This window comes from Ostrinia furnacalis, unplaced genomic scaffold (assembly GCF_004193835.3).
Source record: "Ostrinia furnacalis isolate ACB-3 unplaced genomic scaffold, ASM419383v2 OfSCF4655, whole genome shotgun sequence".
NCBI classification, from domain to species: Eukaryota; Metazoa; Arthropoda; class Insecta; order Lepidoptera; family Crambidae; genus Ostrinia; species Ostrinia furnacalis.
Window position 1 is genome coordinate 407339 of NW_021134894.1, and position 14358 is coordinate 421696.

The window sequence follows — 14358 nt, forward strand, 5'->3', positions numbered from 1 at the left end:
GGTCGGTGGCCGCTAGCCGGTAAGAGGCAAATTGTACCCAGACGGACTTTGCCAAAGTCAAGCTTCTGAACATCATCATACAATGTGAAAATCATCGCAATCACATAGTTTTTACACATCACGAACCAATACGTAACGCCACATCCGAAGCCCCGCTGGCTGGTCGTGAAATGCGACACACCAAGCGAACATGCAGTTTGACCTATTATAGTTGGCACGTAATGTGAAGTCCCTGATCATCACAAATATTAGATAATAATAAACTCACCCCTTCTCGTCATCGTCCATGTCTGGATTCATACGCATAACTTACTACTAATTAAAAATAATTATTGGCACCGGCAAGAAACCTAAACCACACAAGCACAGACCCACACGAATGATTATGGCGGACCAACCACTTCCGCTTTCTCAAAAGTAATGGAAAACGGAAGTTGTCAACAGTTTGGAAACAATAATTTCAACTAACTCTCTGCAAGCGTTTGAACAAAAACTTACACACCAGAATGAATAAAAAAATCTATTTTTACAAATATATATTTTTTAATATTTCTAAAATTACTAAAAACTCTAAATAAAAATTAAAAGTTAACGTTTTGACTAAATAGTTAACAAAAATGCAACGCAAGATGTCACTACCAAATGTTTTACATATTGCCAGTAATAAAAATTATTGACACAGAAACGAAGCTTTTTGTTGTATAATAACAGTAACGTTTATAGTACCGATAAAAATATTATTGGGATGAGTTTAACAATTTCAAGATATTGTTACAAAAAAAAGTACTTTTATTTATTTATTTATTTGGTTTACCAATAATTGTACTTTAACCATGAATTTATTATTTAATTTGTGTAATATTTTACTAAAGACCTAATACAAACCAAGAATTATTTAATTCATTTATTTATTTATTTGATCTTTAATGCCCCTTTTTATACATAAAGCGAACACATAATGCCATAATGGCATTCTGTTGCATAAATACCTAACTATTTACCAATATATTGTTATTTCAAAACCTTTCAAAATATTTACGTAATGTTTCTAATGTTTGTGGATAAAATAAAATAAACTGATGTTAATTAAAATTTTTATTCGTTGTTTTCATTAAAATCATAATGAAGAACTGGTACAGTTGCAACTGTCACCGGTATGTCTTCGTGAAAAGTGGAATGGAATGGAAATTTTATTTCAATCTGTAAAAAAAACAATTAATTAAGTAAGTACATAAATAATATTCACACAAAACAAATATAAAAGGTGTAAAGTCGTCATGAAAGTAAGTAAAGTAAAGATAGTCAGTTTTAGTTTCCTACTAGTCAACAGTACTTATTTCTCTTCTATTGTGCATAATTATTGTGGATTTAGAAGATACACGTTGGAGTAAATCAGCTACCAAAATACCTACCTAAATAAATTTAGCAGGACACTTACTCTTAATGCATACGATATATTTATCATAGGCTCTGGAATATGTAAACTCGTAGGACAAATGTGAGGTATTTCAATACTAAGAGCAAATGATTCTTCTTTTGTATTCTGGAATTTATCATGCTCCACCTTACTTATTTTTTTCTCCTCGTCAGCATATCCTTCTCTAATGGAATACCGAAGCTTCTGCAAAATAGGGAATACACAATAATAGGTATCTTTTCTAACTATAGGTAGCTAGCCAACATTTTATTTAAATTAATTTCATACCTGAATTAATAAAACTGTCAGTTTCAATATTTTGATTTTCGTTTCATTCTTCACTGTTATTTCGAGGGGTACAGTTTGCTTAGAAGCGAATGCTGTATAAGTTTTAATAATAAATGATACAGTTTCGGAATTCCAACAAGTTTTATGAAATGTATATTTCGAAGTTTCCTGAAATTTGTTGAAGTTGTAAAGTTAATTAATACTTTGGAAATTTCTATCCTCGGACGGAAACTTAATTGAAAACAAGCTGACTGTGGACATTTTAAAACTTACCAAATATTCTTCGATATGATTTAGATTAATATTCCCAAAAACTACAAATGGAGTAACTTTTTTACGTTTGCAAACCCCTTTGCTTTTGATTTTAATACAGTAATGAACTTTAGCAAAACCACTTTCGAAGGTTGATGGCAAATCATTGGGCAGAGCGAAATGGAAAGGGTAAGTTAATACTCCTGGTTCTACTGTTTTACCTAAAAGAAATTAATTTTACATGAACATTTTAAAGAAAATATAAAAAATAGAACACATACACATAACTATTATTAATTAAAATTACTAGCCTTGAATATTTTCGAAGAGATCCTCAGTAATATGTAGCAGCTTTTTCTTTTCTGAGTATATTTTTATATGTGGCATTGTTGGTCGGGGTCGTGTCCATTGTGCCTTGCTTGTACCCACGACTATAAATTCAATACCTGTGAAGATTAAACGAACACGTCATAATTGTTCAACGTATTGTAAACTATCAGAGCCTACTATTACCAAAAGTAGGAATTTGGAATAAAAAATTAATAGACTGCATAGGTAAATATTATTAATTTCACGCCATATAATATAATTGATTAATTAAAAAAATTACGTTCAATATTTTTTCTCTGTTTAAATTTTAAATACACCGAGCCCGTCACTATATCCCCAGCATAAAAACTTCCCGTTGAATCACTGTTTAAATTAACTGAACAGTAGTCCCAAACCATTATAAAACTAATAAGTAACTTTGCAAATACACATTTTGGAACACACAAAAAAATAGCAAACTTTAGCGAAGTCTAATACTGAATTAATTAAAATTATCGCCAGATAAGCCAACTTTATCAATGTAATTATTAGCTGATAAAACAATAAACGATTGATCACGCGCTAATCGCTTTTTTATTTTTTAGCAATACTGGTATATCTGCTATTACTAAAGCGCTTTATTTACCGTCAAACCGTTACAACATACGATGTGTTAATAATATTTATTAATTAAAAGTTAAAAGTGCACCTTTAATGTTGTTGGCTAAAAATAAATATCAGTGCTACAATACCGTTATCGTTATTTCATAGAGTTCATAAAATTTTTATAATTCGATTACTTTGACAGTTGGGTATTTCGCCAAAAATTGTCAATTTTGCCTAATTTCCTTGGCACGNCAGTTGTCAAGATTTGTCAATGTCATTAGTGACATTTTGTTTAATCTGTGATGGATAATTTGACATTTGAATTGACATTTTGACAATCGATGTACGTTTGTCGGAATTTCGTGATGTGTTTTTTTCCGACTTGTATTGCGAGATGATTCGGTTCGCAGATCTGTTTATTAACTTTTATTAAGATCTTAAATTCCAATATCTTTAATCCTCAGTGGTCTTCCTAAGATTTGTGTTTTCTTTATCGTTTTGCGTCGGTTTCCGAGTCCTACGCAGCTCGTGATAGGTTATGTTGTGCCCTCCGTCTTTGCAGGTCGAAAAGTAAGTTTTAATGTATTCTATTGCGGTACATTTACGTCTTTTGTGTGTTTCAAATCTGCATTCCTTGCTTTTTATGATGATTCGATTCATTTCTGAGTAGTTCCTGAAGGCTTTCAGTAGTGCATCTGTGGGAAATTAAGGATCTTTGCTGAAGGAAAAGTTATGTAGCCGCTATTGGTAGTTATAGAAGATTGCAAGCAATCAACTAGAACGGTTATTGATGTGACTTTGGCAATACATTCGCTCATTGCTGTGAGTTACCATAATAAGTACATTACATGATGTCATTTAAAATAGTACATGTAAGCCAAATAAAATATTGATTAGCTCAGGTATCAATACATAGTCAGTGTTCGAACTTTTGTAGTTGAAAAAGTGTGATAAATGTTAGATAACAAGTGCAATCAGGTGTAAGTTTGTTTGACTATGTATTCATCTGTAAACAGAACTGTTAATATAAAGGTGAAGTCACTACAGAAATAATATCCATCTAAGTAAAATACCACTGTATTCTTATATTAAAACAAACAAAATTACCACAGCCTACTGTATTAATAAACATTAACAAATGTCTATACTATAAAGACAAAAAGTGATATCTTTTTGTTGCCTATTATCTAGCAATAATAACAGTTATGTTTTTTAACAATAAGTTTTTAGTTGATTTTTATTAATTATTAAAATACTTTTTGCTGTTGTCAGGATTGTTTTTACTGTTAAAACATTACTGCGAACATGTTTAGAACTTGAGACATTAATTAAATCATTACTGAACAACTTAAAAACTTGAGACGTTCATTAAATCATTACATATTGTGATATATTTGATTTTAATATTAGACAAAATTTACAATACTGCAGATGGTCGCTATAATTCTTGTGACTAATTGTTGAATAAAAACGTTAAATAAATTAGAACATCATTAAAGATCTTTGTGGGAGATTTATAATTTTATAATGTGTGTGTAATGAATGTTAGTACCATATTCTTTATTGCATTCTTTGCACCTCTTAATGTGTGTTTAAAAGAAAACTTCTTATTTATTATTAAAGAACTTATTTATTTAAAAATACCATGGCTATATGTCTGCTTATATGTAAATAGTAATATGTAGCAATGCTGCTACTGTCTGCATTGGTTTTTACAGCTTGGGATTAAGTATAAAGGTCTTACAGGTACCTACTCAAATCATTCAAACCACTCATTTTCATAATAAAATCCTATTCCCAAGACTCATTATTTAATGCTGATTTATTATTAGTACAAATGTATGTAAATGACAGGTAATTATTATAAATTAAAAGCATTAGTAATATTATATTTTATTGGATATAACACGGTTCTTAGGTACATATAAATATTTTTAATTAATTTGGTTGTGCAGATAAACACACAATATGGATCCGAACATCTACGCGTTGGTCCTCGACACCCTCAACCGGGCAACGAGCCAGGACACTGAGGTGTTGAAGCCGGCTGAGAAGAAACTTCAGGAATGGGAGATAGAGCCCGGCTTCTATTCTGTTTTACTGGTAAGTACTGTGTCAAATCAAATCAAATCCAAAATATTTTATTTGACCACTAGAGTGGCACTTATGGTCGTCAAAATACAGTAAAAAAAAAGGTAAGGCCCTTAGGGGGCGTTCATTAATTACGTGAGACAATTTTGGCTATTTTTTAACCCCCCTTGGTGAGATTTCATGAGATTTTGCCAGACGCCCTCCACCCCCTAATCTCACTTAAGATTTTCCAAAATGCCTATTTGCAATGTTAATGAGATAATCCATGCTTCGAATAAAACAAAACAGTTTAGGCCCAGTTTTTTTACTTTTAATACAATTTTTAACTTTTAGTTTACATTTTGTTAATATTTAAGTATTGGTATCAAACTGCGGATATGAATTCTGGGCATGTGTTCACAAATGCAGACGGAGGATTTACTCTGTTTGTTGTGGAAAAATATTACGTGATATTTCTCGACACCCCCCTCTCCCCCACGTGAGATTAACTGAGGTTTTTTTGGACCCCCTCTCTAAAAGTCTCACGTAATTAATGGACGCTCCCTTATGATGCAGTTTACATGTCTCCCTATCTTTTGGGCTTTACCAGCACTTCGAGACAAATATATGGCAAGTGCTGAGAAGAAACGCCAGAACAAACTCAGTATTATCTAGTTAATTTTGTTTCCTGTCATCCGCTTTGCACTGGAGGGTAGTTGAACCTTAACTTCGAACTCCGAAGTTCTTCTGATTATTTTCTTTGCAGGTCCAATGACAGTGTAACTTTCCCCCGGGACAAACTTGACCTTGACTGGTTGGGTTTTTGTTTCTGAATGTCATAATTACGTGATTTAGTCTCCACTGCAGGAGAAGATGGTCTCTCTAATTTACCAAGTGCTCTCTAATTACACAAATGCACATTACACAGAAAATATAAAATCGAAAGGTCACTGACTGACTCACTCATCACGAAATCTCAGAAACTACTAGTGTTAGGAGTCTCAAATTTTGCATGGTGGTTCCTTTTAGAACGTGGGTGGGATTACGATCCTCATCATCATCACTAAGATGGGATTTTGCAAAATTCAACCTCTAAGTCCAGGGGTCCACTCGTACGAAGTCGCGGGCGGCCGCCAGTGTAGAAATACATATGATTGTCATTCATAATATTTGCTTCTCCATATCAGGATGTGCTCTCCAACCACTCCATCGACATAAACGTGCGATGGCTGGCGGTGATGTGCTTCAAGAACGGCGTCGACCGCTACTGGCGGCGGAACGCGCCCAACGCGATCACGGACGACGAGAAACAGAAGCTCCGGCTCGGGCTCCTCACCACGAATATACTGAGCGAGCCCGTCACGCAGATCGCGACGCAGCAAGCTGTGCTGATATCAAAAATTGCCAGGTAATATTTGTGTATTACGGAGAGTTGGGGAGTTAGAAGTTTTATAAGTCATAGCAGACTCGGAAAGGGATTAACACTGTATCGCCTTTCGTGAGCAGTCATCGCTTTTTCATTAAGGTGCGGATAACTGTGCGTTGCAGTAGGTTGGACTTTCATACAAAAAATACTATTTGCCAATGTGTGTGTGATGGGTAGCTTGATTTTTCAATAGTTGAGATGAGATTGACCGTTTTCTAAAATGCAAAATTATTGTCTGCTATAAAATATTAAAAGCAATGTCCCGATTGAGATTATCAACCCCCAGCTTGAACGACTTATAATTTATTTATTTATTTAGGAGAACCAACAAGACAGACACAAGTACAACCAGAGATAAGAGAAGTTTAAAATTTTGAGAGGATATTGAATACTCTAAGTGTTATTGATGAAAGGGTTTTTAGGAATTCATCCCCTAAAGGGGTCAAGTAGGGGATGAAGTTTGTTTAAAATTGCGTTATAATTTTTTTTAATTAATTTTCCTTAATTTATAATTAAACTGAAAAATAATATCTACTGAGACTGACACATTAAATTACATAATTATTCATAATGTTTTTCTTAATAAATATGTTTTGTTCCAGGTTTGATTGCCCAACGAACTGGCCCAACCTAGTGCCAGATCTTATCGGAGCCTTGAAGGCGCCGCAGCCCTTAGTGCAGCATAGGTCTTTGCTGATCTTCCATCACTTAGTCAAGGCCTTGGCCTCCAAGAGAATGATTGGAGATAGGAGAATTTTCCAGGTATGCTGGTGAAGTTCATGCAAGATTTACTATCTCACTGTTTCTTCAAGAATGGTACTTTTATAGCTTTACAAAAGTATGTTTGTTTATGTGAGGGTTGTTGAGATTTAATACCTTTTTGAAAAGCTTTTAAGACCAAGAGAAAAATAGAGCTACATAGTTGTGAAATATTTCGCACTTGTGCAAACTGCGCGCGCACAACTATCAATATGATTTTCCGCGTAAATGGTGAGTCACTGGAAAACATTGCAGCGTTACGTAGATTTGAACGTTGTGCATCATGTTTTTAAAGTTTTGTGTAAAGTTAAAAAAGCTTTTAGTAAGTCACATTTTACTTGTCAACTATCTTTATCTACAGACTAGCTGTGCTCTGCGGTGTTACCCGCGGTAAGACGTAGCCTATGTTAACCCATAGGCTACGTTTTACCCTGGATTAACTCCAGGGTGTAAGCTAACTCCATAGCAAATTTTATTAAAATCGCTCCAGCCGTTTAGTCGTGAAGAAGTAACAAACATACACACAAACTTTCGCCTTTTAATATTAGTGTGATTACTGCAGAGAAACACTATGTTAATTTTGACTATCCTTCTTCCAGGAGCTAACAAACTCCGTCTACGCGTTCATCCTAAACCTCTGGCACGAGAACACGGAAGTTTTCCTCCGTAACATCCAAGAGGGCGCTGCCACCGAGCTGATAACGGAACACCTGGAGAAGGCGCTCCTCTGCCTCAGGATATTGAGGAAACTCACCGTCTTTGGGTTCAAGAAGGCACACGAGAGCCAGGATGCGGTCGCTTTCTTGAATGTGGTGTTTGACAGGGCAAAGACTAGCTTGGAGTGCCGTGAGTATTTTATTTTTTTATTTTATTTTATTGAGAAAACCAACAGCGTATTTATACAATTTTACCATACATAAATTTAACATACAATATGGCCAATAACAGGTTTCCCTTAAATTATTACCAATAGTACTAGTAAAGGTTGGAATGCTACCAATACCTATCCACACAAGTTCATACAACACTACCTAAACAATACACTACAAAACAAAGATCATCCCGATAGCCAACTCAATGTCAGTTGAGATACAGAAAAGATATTATGTAGTTTACATCCTATTACTATGACTTTATGTACCTACTAAAATTGTAACTTTATGAGAGCAGTGATTTGTTTTGTTAACAAACAGTGTTGACAGCATTTATCATTATGTGAAGTAATGAAAATCTACAAAGGTGCTCCCTCACCGGGCGTTTGTAATGTAACATTTTAGATTTAACTTTGAGCATTACATTAACCTCCCTGATTGACGAGCATTCACGTTTGATTTAGTTTATATTCCTTATTCATTACAAAGTGCGCTGTGTAATGCTCGGTTCTCCTCCTTCACTGATGTATGCTCGTTTTGTATCATTACAAGGTGCTGTAATGGTTGTTTTTCCTTCTTCATTGATGTAATGCTCGAATCTGTAATGTTACACCCGAATGCTCCCGGTTAGGGAGCACCATAAAACTCCTAGTATTTTATGACCACGTCTTAAAAAAGTTTTTATTACGTGTTTGTTCCAGGCAAGCTCCTCAAAGGCCGCGGGATCTACCCCCTAGAACTATGTGAGAAGTTCATCATCCACCTCACTAAAGTGGCACTAGGGGTGCTAAGTTTCCACCCTTTCTCTTACGTGCCTCTCATCAGGCCTTCCCTGCAGTTTGCCTTGTACTATTGCTTTACGGAACAAGGCATGACCCTGGGCTATGAAAGGTTCACTATACAGTGCCTGAATATTGTCAAAGGTGTGCTTTTGTGCGCTGAGTACAAACTGCCTAAAGGCACGGAGCCGGTTAAAGAGCCATGTGAGTATTTTTTTTTGGTTTTTCATGACCCATCAATACAATGTTTTCTGAGTTTTGTGATATCCCATATTTTTAAAATACGAAAATCTACTATATAAAAATAAGTCGGGTTTTCCTCCCTGACGCTATAACTCCAGAACGCACGAACCGATTTCCACGGTTTTGCATTCGTTGGAAAGGTCTCGGGCTCCGTGAGGTTTATGGCTAAGAAAATTCGGGAAAAGGGGGTAAAACGGGATCCACGCGTACGAAGTCGCGGGCGGCCGCTAGTTGTTTATATTAAATGGCAATGCCAGATTTTGTATGGAAGGTGGCGTCTTTTTTTTTTCGCGCGGCCATCGACCAAACTTTGTTTTTTGATTACAAAATAGTGTAATAAACCATGACAAAATAGTGTCATAAATGCAGCTACAGTGACATGTAGATGTCACTGTAGCTGCATAAACTATGATCAGATTTAAAAAACAACCATAACAAACATACCGATGTCCTATCTACCGGTAATAAAAGGGTCTTTAATTTATTTAGGAAATAAAGCGCGTCACTTATTAGCAAATAGTGAAACTAACGGCCGGTTCACACATGTCTCCGTTTTATCGATTACTGCTTACGCTATGAAAACTACAAGTTTAGCGCATAACTAAGTCAATGCCTCAGGTATGGAAGCGGCATAGGTGGGTATTTTTGTGATATCAAACTTCAAACGTCTGCGAGACTTCAGATGTGCTTCAGACTTGTATGCTCTGTCACTTATGTTATCATTCCGTGCCTCTCCCATACCTCAGCTATGTGCTAGATCATGTTCATCACTAAACAAGTACTAATAAAACACTATCTTTCCAGTAACATTAGAGGCGCACCAAGCCAAAATGGAGGTTCTAGACCCGAATACGGTCTGTCATATGTGCCGGCACCTGGTCAGCCACTACTTCGTGCTCAGCGCCGACGACCTGGCGCTGTGGGACGCGGAGCCCGAGAGCTTCGCCACCGACGAGGCGGGCGAATCCTGGAAGTATAGCCTGAGGGTAAGTCACTCATCATCAAGGTTCCTTAGTTCCAGCCAAAAGACGCCCACTGCTGCAGCTGGATAAAGCCCCCAAGATTTCAACAACAAGCAATCCTGCATAACATAGCCTGAGGGTAAGTGTCTTCATCATCAGCAGGTCCTTTATCATCGACTGCAGGAACGTGATTCTACAAAAGGCAAATGGAGGAGTCCCTATCAGTGAGGGACCGAGGAAGAAGAATAAGGGAAGCTCCATCGCCTTTTGCCCTTTGGGTGACCTTTAGCCTTCTTATGAAGCTCATAATGNTTTGTGTAAATAAACAATTAAATTAATCTATTGTTTAGCTGCAAAAAACCGACCAAAGAAATTGACTTTTTAGTAAACAAAAACCCAAGGAGGGACCTGTTTATGCGATTTGTCGCGAAACTGATCAACGACGTACTGTCCTGCCGCAATGGCCTCTTGGGATGAAATGGCCGAGTGTAGTGGTGCAGTGCGTTACATTCTAAGTTTTTTCGTTTCGTTATAACAATGGTCGAAACGAAGACCCAGGAAAATTATACTTTTGACCTGGACAAGAACTTAACTTCACTTTATTTTCTTCCTATAAGTATTTAACATTTAAAGTTTTTTTTTCCGATAGCCAAACGTTTCTCAAATGTAAAGAGAGTGCTATTAGAATTAAATTACGCTTCAATTTTTTATAATGAGCCTTCATTTTGGCAAACAACAGTAATGGACATAACAAGGAAATTAGAAAAACGACTTTTGATTAAGTTTTTCTACGGTATTATTTGTAGTTTCTGCTATTGTAATAGCAAAAACAAATAAAACTTTTGATGAACTTTCCCATAAAAATAGTTTCATACAGATAGATGTAAAAAAACATGTGTTCGCCTGCCTGGACACAGAAAATTTACTGTTTCGGCGAAATACCCATACATTCGCTCATTGCTGTGAGTTACCATAATAAGTACATTACATGATGTCATTTAAAATAGTACATGTAAGCCAAATAAAATATTGATTAGCTCAGGTATCAATACATAGTCAGTGTTCGAACTTTTGTAGTTGAAAAAGTGTGATAAATGTTAGATAACAAGTGCAATCAGGTGTAAGTTTGTTTGACTATGTATTCATCTGTAAACAGAACTGTTAATATAAAGGTGAAGTCACTACAGAAATAATATCCATCTAAGTAAAATACCACTGTATTCTTATATTAAAACAAACAAAATTACCACAGCCTACTGTATTAATAAACATTAACAAATGTCTATACTATAAAGACAAAAAGTGATATCTTTTTGTTGCCTATTATCTAGCAATAATAACAGTTATGTTTTTTAACAATAAGTTTTTAGTTGATTTTTATTAATTATTAAAATACTTTTTGCTGTTGTCAGGATTGTTTTTACTGTTAAAACATTACTGCGAACATGTTTAGAACTTGAGACATTAATTAAATCATTACTGAACAACTTAAAAACTTGAGACGTTCATTAAATCATTACATATTGTGATATATTTGATTTTAATATTACACAAAATTTACAATACTGCAGATGGTCGCTATAATTCTTGTGAATAATTGTTGAATAAAAACGTTAAATAAATTAGAACATCATTAAAGATCTTTGTGGGAGATTTATAATTTTATAATGTGTGTGTAATGAATGTTAGTACCATATTCTTTATTGCATTCTTTGCACCTCTTAATGTGTGTTTAAAAGAAAACTTCTTATTTATTATTAAAGAACTTATTTATTTAAAAATACCATGGCTATATGTCTGCTTATATGTACATAGAAATATGTAGCAATGCTACTGCTGTCTGCATTGGTTTATACAGCTTGGGATTAAGTATAAAGGTCTTACAGGTACCTACTCAAATCATTCAAACCACTCATTTTCATAATAAAATCCTATTCCCAAGACTCATTATTTAATGCTGATTTATTATTAGTACAAATGTATGTAAATGACAGGTAATTATTATAAATTAAAAGCATTAGTAATATTATATTTTATTGTATTATCACTGTTTTTAGGTACATATTATGAATGATTTTAATTCATTCGGTTGTGCAGATAAACACACAATATGGATCCGAACATCTACGCGTTGGTCCTCGACACTCTCAACCGGGCAACAAGCCAGGACACCGAGGTGTTGAAGCCGGCTGAGAAGAAACTCCAGGAATGGGAGATAGAGCCCGGCTTCTATTCTGTTTTACTGGTAAGTGCTGTATAATGCAGTTTCGCCCGTATTCACAAACAATGCTTGCTTAAGTGAAGCAGCGAATCGAACAGCATATATAGAGCTCTGTGATTCGTTCATTTGTCACCCTGTGCGTCCACGCGCACTGTGAAACCTCATAGTAATGTTCGTGAATACGAGTGATAATTTTCTCTTCTCTGCTTTGCACTGGAGGGTAGTTGAACCTTAACTTCGAACTCCTATGTTCTTCTGATTATTTTCTTTGCGGGTCCAATGACAGTGTAACTTTCCCCCGGGACAAACATGACCTTCACTGGTTGAGTTTTTGTTTTTGAATGTCATCATTACGTGATTTAATTTTAGTCTCCACTCACACACTAATTTACCAAGAGCTCTCTAATTAGCCAGATGGGTTGGCGTGGCCCGACACAAATGCACATTACACAGAAAATATAAAATCGAAAGGTCACTGACTGACTCACTCATCACGAAATCTCAGAAACTACAAGTGTTAGTAGTCTTAAATTTTTTTTGCATGTCGGTTTCTTTTAGAAAGTGGCTGCTCACTAAGATGGAATTTTTCAAAATTCAACCTCTAAGGGGGTAAAACGGGGCCCACGCATACGAAGTCGCGGGCGGTAAATAAATATGATTGTCATAATATGTATTTCTCCATATCAGGATGTGCTCTCCAACCACTCCATCGACATAAACGTGCGATGGCTGGCGGTGATGTGCTTCAAGAACGGCGTCGACCGCTACTGGCGGCGGAACGCGCCCAACGCGATCACGGAGGACGAGAAACAGAAGCTCCGGCTCGGGCTCCTCACCACGAATATACTGAGCGAGCCCGTCACGCAGATTGCGACGCAGCAAGCTGTGCTGATATCAAAAATTGCCAGGTATTTGCCAAATACGTGTTGGGTAGCAGACTTATAAACTAGGAACGGGATTAATACCGTATCGCCTTTCGCGAGCAGTCGTCGCCTTTAGCGAGCAGTCATTGCCTTTCGCGAGCAGTCATTGCCTTTCGCGAGCAGTCATCGCCTTTAGCGCTCTGTCAACCGCGAGGCGAGGCTTTTACGTTACGGTGCAGATAAGTGTGCGTTGCAGTATGGTGGACTTTCATACAAAGAATATTGATCGCCTCGAGTTGATCCCTTTCCGGGTTTCCTTTTTTATCATGTTGCATATAAATAATACTATTTGCCAATGTGTGATGGATAGCTAGATTTTTTTATAGTTGAGATTGACCGTTTTATAAAAGTCAAAATTGACATTATCAACCCAACTTCAACCACTTATGAGTGAAGTTTAAAATTTTGAGAGGTATTGCTTTACACTGAATTGAGGGTGTAATTTCAGAAAAGGTAATTCGAATTTCGTTCCCTAAAAGGAAGTAGGGGATGAAAGTTTATTTGAATTTTTTTTATCTTACTATTTTTACTTCTTTAATTAAAAATTTACAAAAAGTAAAGAGCAGACATTAGTAAATATGTTTTGTTCCAGGTTTGATTGCCCAACGAACTGGCCGAATCTAGTGCCAGATCTCATCGGTGCCTTGAAGGCGCCGCAGCCCTTAGTGCAGCATAGGTCTTTGCTGATCTTCCATCACTTAGTCAAGGCTTTGGCCTCCAAGAGAATGATTGGAGATAGGAGAATTTTCCAGGTATGGTGATGAATTTTATGCAAGATTTACTATTTCATTGTTTCTTCAAGAATGATACTTTTATAGCTTTATAAAAGTATGTTTGTTTATGTGAGGGTTGTTGAGATTTAATACCTTTTTGAAAAGCTTTTAAGACCTAGGGAAAAATAGAGCTACATGGTTGTGAAATATTTCGCACTTGTGCAAACTGCGCGCGCACACCTATCAATATGATTTTCCGCGTAAATGGTGAGTCACTGGAAAACATTGCAGCGTTACGTAGATTTGAACGTTGTGCATCATGTTTTTAAAGTTTTGTGTAAAGTTAAAAAAGCTTTTAGTAAGTCACATTTTACTTGTCAACTATCTTTATCTACAGACTAGCTGTGCTCTGCGGTGTTACCCGCGGTAAGACGTAGCCTATGTTAACCCATAGGCTACGTTTTACCCTGGATTAACTCCAGGGTGTAAGCTAACTCCATAGCAAATTTTATTAAAAT

The 14358-nt window shown here is 35.9% G+C and overlaps 3 protein-coding genes across 11 annotated transcripts in view; 1 reads left to right on the plus strand and 2 right to left on the minus strand.

The window, feature by feature from the left end:
• Nucleotides 1-422, minus strand: part of Hrb27C (Heterogeneous nuclear ribonucleoprotein at 27C) — a 50391-nt gene extending 49969 nt beyond the window's left edge. For 3 of the 7 annotated variants that reach the window (XM_028314242.1, XM_028314243.1, XM_028314245.1), the window contains exon 1: nt 269-412. In XM_028314242.1, the coding sequence (XP_028170043.1) occupies nt 269-306 (38 nt within the window). In that variant the 5' untranslated portion in view covers nt 307-412. Of the gene's footprint in view, nt 1-268 lie in introns of all 7 variants that reach the window. The other 4 variants (XM_028314246.1, XM_028314247.1, XM_028314248.1 and 1 more) reach the window with 3 other exon arrangements.
• Nucleotides 423-1080: 658 nt separating this feature from the next.
• LOC114359767 (arrestin domain-containing protein 5) lies at nt 1081-2791 on the minus strand. Of its 3 annotated transcripts, none has more exons than XM_028314267.1 (6): nt 2568-2790; nt 2269-2403; nt 1979-2178; nt 1706-1873; nt 1413-1621; nt 1081-1200 (listed from the first exon to the last, which is right to left on the minus strand). In XM_028314267.1, exons 1-6 carry the CDS (start codon nt 2683-2685, stop codon nt 1191-1193), a joined length of 840 nt encoding a protein of 279 aa, XP_028170068.1. In that variant the 5' UTR covers nt 2686-2790; the 3' UTR covers nt 1081-1190. The 3 variants fall into 3 exon arrangements, with proteins under 3 accessions (XP_028170068.1, XP_028170067.1, XP_028170069.1); XM_028314266.1 differs by having other exon boundaries at nt 1083-1200; nt 1439-1621; XM_028314268.1 differs by lacking the exon at nt 1706-1873 and having other exon boundaries at nt 1083-1200; nt 1439-1621; nt 2568-2791.
• Nucleotides 2792-3186: 395 nt separating this feature from the next.
• Nucleotides 3187-14358, plus strand: part of Impbeta11 (importin beta11) — a gene marked incomplete at its 3' end in the record, with an annotated part of 31862 nt that continues 20690 nt past the window's right edge. Inside the window, exons 1-10 of the mRNA XM_028314253.1 lie at nt 3187-3442; nt 4828-4975; nt 6130-6350; nt 6971-7130; nt 7727-7973; nt 8701-8982; nt 9826-10007; nt 12085-12228; nt 12892-13112; nt 13720-13879. Of these exons, the coding sequence (XP_028170054.1) occupies nt 4841-4975; nt 6130-6350; nt 6971-7130; nt 7727-7973; nt 8701-8982; nt 9826-10007; nt 12085-12228; nt 12892-13112; nt 13720-13879 (1752 nt within the window). The remainder of the gene's footprint in view (nt 3443-4827; nt 4976-6129; nt 6351-6970; nt 7131-7726; nt 7974-8700; nt 8983-9825; nt 10008-12084; nt 12229-12891; nt 13113-13719; nt 13880-14358) is intronic.